The sequence below is a fragment of the Arachis ipaensis genome, chromosome B09 (genome assembly GCF_000816755.2).
Source record: "Arachis ipaensis cultivar K30076 chromosome B09, Araip1.1, whole genome shotgun sequence".
Taxonomy (NCBI): Eukaryota; Viridiplantae; Streptophyta; class Magnoliopsida; order Fabales; family Fabaceae; genus Arachis; species Arachis ipaensis.
This window is the reverse complement of record NC_029793.2, coordinates 24,827,453-24,833,455: the sequence shown is the minus strand read 5'-3', so window position 1 is coordinate 24,833,455 and position 6,003 is coordinate 24,827,453. Positions and strand designations below refer to the sequence as shown.

Genomic DNA, 6,003 nt, shown 5'->3' with positions numbered 1-6,003 from the left:
TTTAATCTAAAAATGATTTTGAATAATATAATCCAAACAATATTTAGTTTACTATAATCTATTTTGAATAAAAATTACCAACTATAAACCACGTTAATACCAACTCACTTCTGATCAAAATCAATTTTACAAAATCAATTCTATATAAACATCCGTTTACGAACGTTAATCCAAACACATACTAAGAGTTTCGGATGCATTTCTTTTTTCTTTTGTAAAATTGAGCTTCTAAATGTATCATGTTTAATTAAATTGGTAAAACTCTGTTCCCATCAATAGTCTCTGCTCTGAGTTAAAAGATTTTAGCATATGAAGAATAAGGATGCATTAGGAACATTATCAAAACTTGCAACTTTAAGGGTAAGCAATAAAATATCTCAAGACTAGCTTCGATCGTAAAGGAAGCAGGGAAACAACCAATTGCAGTGGTTCTGTTAGCATGCCATTGCCAATTTGCCATTCCCCAAATTTTACAGAAAATATAGAATGAACTCAGGAAACTTAATTCGAGCAGTTGATTTCTTCTGTTATTGCCAATTACAAAATGACACAGAAAACTTTCCGCCTTGTGTCATTGTTATAAATGAAATTTACAGAAAATATATAGCATCTGTAACTCCCGAAAATTTAGGCTGCAGTACTACGCATACTGAAACCAGCATTCTCTGGTTGCAATTTCTTTCTGCTGTTTTATGGTGAAAAATGGAGCAAAAAATGTTTTAGGTAATATCTAGGATTACCGAAGAATTAACCATAACCGGGAGATCAAAATAAAATAAAATTATCTGGTACTTTATAAACTCAAGCTGTTGCAGCCAAGGGCACAGATCTGTGACATGCTCTCTTTGCAGCACGAACAATATCTTCAACCTACACATCGGCATACAGAACAAACCAAATTTAACCAATACACATGTACCAAAGCTTTCAGTAAATTAACACTGATTTCCATGACATACTTGTGTCATACCAAGCCAATCATCTCAACACTATTAGGTTAGAAAATATATAATACTTATTTGCTTTATTGAATCAATATGCATAACAGAATGAGTCATCCAAATCAGGGTGGCAAATTCACTGAAAATAAAATTTAACTTTAGAAGAATCACCTGTGGGACAGCCATTCTCTCTAAATTGGCAGCATAAGGCATAGGAACATCAGCCCCGGCAATTCTCTCAACCGGTGCATCGAGATAACCAAAACTCTCCTCAACTACAGATGTGCTGCTCAAGAGATGCAAGAAGGTTAGTTTATTTCCAACAATTAACAAGTTTAACAGCTAAAAGGTCAATGCAAAGAGCTAAACCAAATTTCAGCGCCAACACCATGCTGAGGAAAACCTTCTTCAACTGTCACCAATCTGTTGGTTTTCCTGACTGAAGCATTAATTGTGGTTCTATCAAGTGGCCGAATTGAACGCAAATTTATAACCTATGCAGACAAATCCTTGACTCAGTATTTTTATCATAACAGAAACACAGGTTTCATTGGGAGAAGACTTTCAAAGTTTCAATCACAAACCATGGCAAAGCTTACCTCAGCACTGACTCCTTCCTTCGCCAGTATCTCTGCAGCCTAAGGACCAAGCAAGAGAGTTATTTATATCCAAAATCTTCTTTGTGTGTGAAAAAGATTCTGAATCTTTTACAAAAAATAAAAAATGAAGGAAAGAATAAAGATTCTAATGTTCTTAAAAAGTTCGTATAACACCACATAACAGACCAGTGCCTTCCAAAATTTACAATACCTGTTAGTGCAAGGAACCCTATTATCTTATCATATTCCTCAGCAAATAGTAATAATAAATTGGATATAAAAGCAAACAATACATATCTAGATACCTTAAGAGCATAGCCAACCATTTTTGAATAGGCTGTAATAGTAACATCTTTTCCTTCTCTCTCAATCTGTTAATAAAATGCATTATGAAAAACAAGGATTCAGAGTCTATAGACAGGTATTTCATATATTATAGTTTATAGATAATATTACCTTTGCTTTTCCAATGGGAAGACAAAAACTGGAATCAAGAACTTCGGCTGAAACAGGGAATGACTCACCATATCTAAAGGGGAAATACACAAATTCATTTTCAGTTTCACATACTCCCTCCATTCCTTTATATACGTCACTTTATTTGAATGGAATTATTAAGAAACTTAAAATCAAGTGTAATGTAAAGATAAATTATTAAGCAACCCTTAATAAATGAGGAAAGAGATAGTAGAATAATTTTGAACACTTATATAGATCAAGGTTTAATTAATAATTCAACAAAAAATGCTGCATAGACAATAGAATAATAGATATTGTGGAATGGAAAATATAAGCTAAGGTGAGAGGGTAAAAAAAAAAGAACAAAGGCATTATTAATCAAGAAGCACAACTTACAACAACTCATTTTCAAGAAAAACAACAGGATCAGGGTCCCTTATAGCGGCTTTAAGCAAGCCACGAGCATCTTCAGATGAATATGGTGCCAATACCTTCAACCCAGGGCACGAGGCATACCAAGCTGCATAACACTGCATAAAAAGTAAAGTTGTTGGATATACAATAAAAAATAAAAACCATGATATCTGTGCTCAACAGGTTGTAACCAGAGCATACTCAACAGGAAACACAAAACTAGTTGAGGAAAGTTTATACATAAAGGTAGAAAGCCTAGAGGTCCATACTTGAGAGTGCTGAGCACCAACACCAGCAGCAGCTCCATTGGGTCCTCTGAAGACGATAGGTACAGATATTTGCCCAGCAGACATGTAGTTTGATTTTGCAGCAGAATTAATGATGTGATCTATTGCCTATGGACAAATTAAAATACAGCAAGCAGTTAAATTATAAACCTAATGAAGAAGCTAGTAAGGTGATCTTTCATTACATGTGTTGATGCAACATTTTTTCTCAACATTGCTGTCATGCAGAGAAAAGAAACTTCACATTCTAACATAATATGTTCTGAGAAATTAAGAATTGTGGCTAAAACAGAGGACAGAATTAAGAAGCAAAAAAAATTCAAAAAATGAGGCCCAACATCTATGAAGCCTGGTTAATGCATATGGAGCTTCAGTGACACTAAAACTGCAAGTCAAACACCACACAGTAACTTGAATATATTGTTTATGATTAGTACAGCCAACAGTAACTTGAATACATTGTTCCAATATAGAGAGAGGTCAACAGTTTGCCTCCGATCACAAAGGCAAAATTTATATATGTAATCAAGACTCAAATGTGAACTCAATAATGTCCATATAATGTGACCCAGATATTCAAATCACAAAGAACTTGATTCTTTTCATTGTCTTAAGTATATTCTTCTTTTATCCCCAAAAATAAAAAAATAAAAAAAGCATCAGGCAAGAAGAATTTGACCAACTTCAAAAGACATCACAGTACTTTAATTAAATAGGTGCTTTAATAAAAATGTAAAATAACACACTTAACTTCACACTTTGTTCAAGGATTTAATCAAGTTAAACTCTAACCTGCATGGAGAAGTTAAAAGTCATAAACTCCACAACAGGCCTTAGACCATAGTAAGCAGCACCGACTCCAATCCCAGCAAAGCCAGCCTGCAATATATTTAGCAAACAAATTAGTCTCCTCACTAAAATAGTAAAATAAAACAGAAGCAGTGACAATGATGGATAGGGTTTATCCCTTATGTGATAATTCGGATTCTGTTTTATTTGTTCTTGTTGGCATTAAACTTTTCCCTTTCTGTTGCAGTCAGTCTTATTTAGGATAGATAAGTTATATACATGTAAACATTTGAGAGGAGGTGCAGAATGACAGAATTAAGATCTTGCGAATAAGTGCCTGAACAAATATCAACGAGTAAGGAAGTGTTTGTTACCTCAGTAATTGGAGTATCAAGAACCCTCTCAGGGCCATACTTGTCCAGCAGCCCCTTAGAAATCTACACGTAAGAAGAAGTAGAAGTTAAACAGATGATAGCAAAACAAATTCACAAATGCACAGCCACCAAGAAACCCATAACTAACCTTATATGCACCCTGGTATTCTCCGACCTGCAGTTAAATACACCCAAAACTATCATAAGAAACAGAAAATAGTAAAGAGACCAGCAAGAATTCATTTTCGAAAATAAAAATATGATGGTATGAATGAGGCACCTAAATTACCTCTTCACCCATCAAGAACACTTTAGGATCAGCAGACATTTCCTCATCAAGAGCAGAGTTCAGAGCCTCTCTCACTGTCATCTGTTATGTTATATCATAGATTAGAATATGTTAGAAACATATTTTGTTTCGAAAACATAAAACATGCATTAAGTTAGGCGTGAAATGAAAGGTGAGATAAACTAAAGGAAGAAAGCATACCTCTTTAGCTGCAGAAGCGAAAGCTCTAAATGCACCGAAGGCAGGGCAGATACTCTGCAAAGCAAAAGTGTGTCAGATGCTTCCAAGCACCGAATCAGACAAAAGTAGGAAATGGTACCTACCTTATGCCTTATAGCACGCAACATCTTGCTTTACTCGAAACCTTGAACTCAAACAAAGCAAACCTAGTCACAAGAACCATAATCATCAACAAACAACATTCTTTACAAATTACATAACGAAGTAATCTAAAAGCCACACATAGAACCAGATACTGAAATCATATCTTCACACATATATAGCATATCCAAAGGGGAAAAAAAACAGAGAAATGGTAGGCATTGGCTAATCTAGCGAATTATATATTTCATCAGTACCTTTTTTAAAAGTGTCTATGCAAATTTCATGATAGTCCATATTTATGTCAAATTTTTTCAAACTACATAATTTAATAAAACACCCTCTATTCCATATAAAAAACCTATTTCACCCTTCCCCAACTAAAGCTGCTATTCCGTTTACACACTTCCTTTACAAATTTTATGTGATTCATATCCCCTCCTGCTTTTATTGAACCACCTTCTTTATTCACACTAACAGCAAAAGCTGCTTTTCTATTTTTCAGTGGTCCAATCAAGCCGCTTTTTAACATTTGCAACCAAAAATATTTTTTAAAATCTCTATTCAAATCATTAATTGGTGTAAGTTTAGAATAAAGCTTAAAAAGAGAGAGTTATCCCCAAAAAAAGGAGTTTAGAAGTGACGTACTTTCCAATGCATTTCTTAATTTTGTCTTAATAATTTAGAATTATAATTGTTAAACATGTCTTCATGGTATAAAACAAATAGTATTAAATTTTACACGCATTCTACTAGTATAGAATAGTGATGGCCTCCATAACCGTTTTATATATACTTGAATATCACTGAATCTTCCTATTTTCAATATCTAATTATTAGTTACTTATACGTCAAGTGGATTTAGAAGGTAAAAGATTTAACATACTAGTTGATCGGTGATACTTAAAGCATGAAATCAAATCCATTATAGTTTTGAATCTTTTCCACTACGCAATCGGAGCGCAATTTATACTATACAGCCGCAACAGAAACAACTAAATCAGAGCAAAAATTATGAAATTTCAGAAATATATATTGAACCAAGGAATTGGGGAAAAGCAAATAGAATTTGGGGGAAAATAACTCACGTGGTGAAAGGCAGAGACAGAGAAGGGTCGAGAGTTGTACGGATCGTGTTATGGAAGCGATGGGAGGTAGAAAGCAGCTTCAACGAACGACTGTGTGGCTTGTCAGAGAATGGAGATTCAGAGAAAATGGAGACGGGAGATTGGCTTTGTTTTCTGTTAAAGTTGCCAACCCTTCATAAAAAGTATGCGACCAACACCAACCTACCTACCCAAAAACCGGGAGATATACATATGCTAATCAAATTTTGTATTTTTGTTTATAAGAGATTAAGTTGATCTAGAAATGTTAAGAGATAAATATTTTTGTGAAAAAATAAATGAGAAAGTCTAGGGTCAGCAACTTTTGTATTTTGTGGCCAGCACTTAACCATCAAAAGAAAAGTGAGTGATCTCCCATAATTAGATGTAATCTCATACCATTAAAAATATTATTGATGGTCAA

The 6,003-nt window shown here is 34.0% G+C and overlaps 1 protein-coding gene across 1 annotated transcript; it reads right to left on the bottom strand.

Moving 5' to 3' along the window:
* On the bottom strand, positions 374–5,788 carry LOC107618419 (pyruvate dehydrogenase E1 component subunit beta-1, mitochondrial). The gene is made up of 15 exons (XM_016320476.2): positions 5,562–5,788; positions 4,476–4,538; positions 4,354–4,407; positions 4,153–4,233; positions 4,012–4,038; positions 3,864–3,926; positions 3,493–3,579; positions 2,683–2,808; positions 2,396–2,529; positions 1,997–2,069; positions 1,846–1,911; positions 1,541–1,579; positions 1,311–1,435; positions 1,113–1,227; positions 374–870 (listed from the first exon to the last, which is right to left on the bottom strand). The coding sequence occupies exons 2-15, from the start codon at positions 4,497–4,499 to the stop codon at positions 802–804; spliced, it is 1,083 nt and encodes a 360-aa protein (XP_016175962.1). The 5' UTR covers positions 4,500–4,538; positions 5,562–5,788; the 3' UTR covers positions 374–801.

What these genes read in the sequence shown, in the direction of transcription:
- LOC107618419 (XM_016320476.2), bottom strand. Translation starts at nt 4,499, where the DNA reads ATGTTGCGTGCTATAAGGCATAAG. An exon ending in TGCGTGCTATAAGGCATAAG is followed by an intron (nt 4,408 to 4,475) that starts GTAGGTACCATT and finishes TTTGCTTTGCAG; the next exon opens with AGTATCTGCCCTGCCTTCGG. An exon ending in TTGGTGCTCAGCACTCTCAA is followed by an intron (nt 2,530 to 2,682) that starts GTATGGACCTCT and finishes CTTTTTATGCAG; the next exon opens with TGTTATGCAGCTTGGTATGC.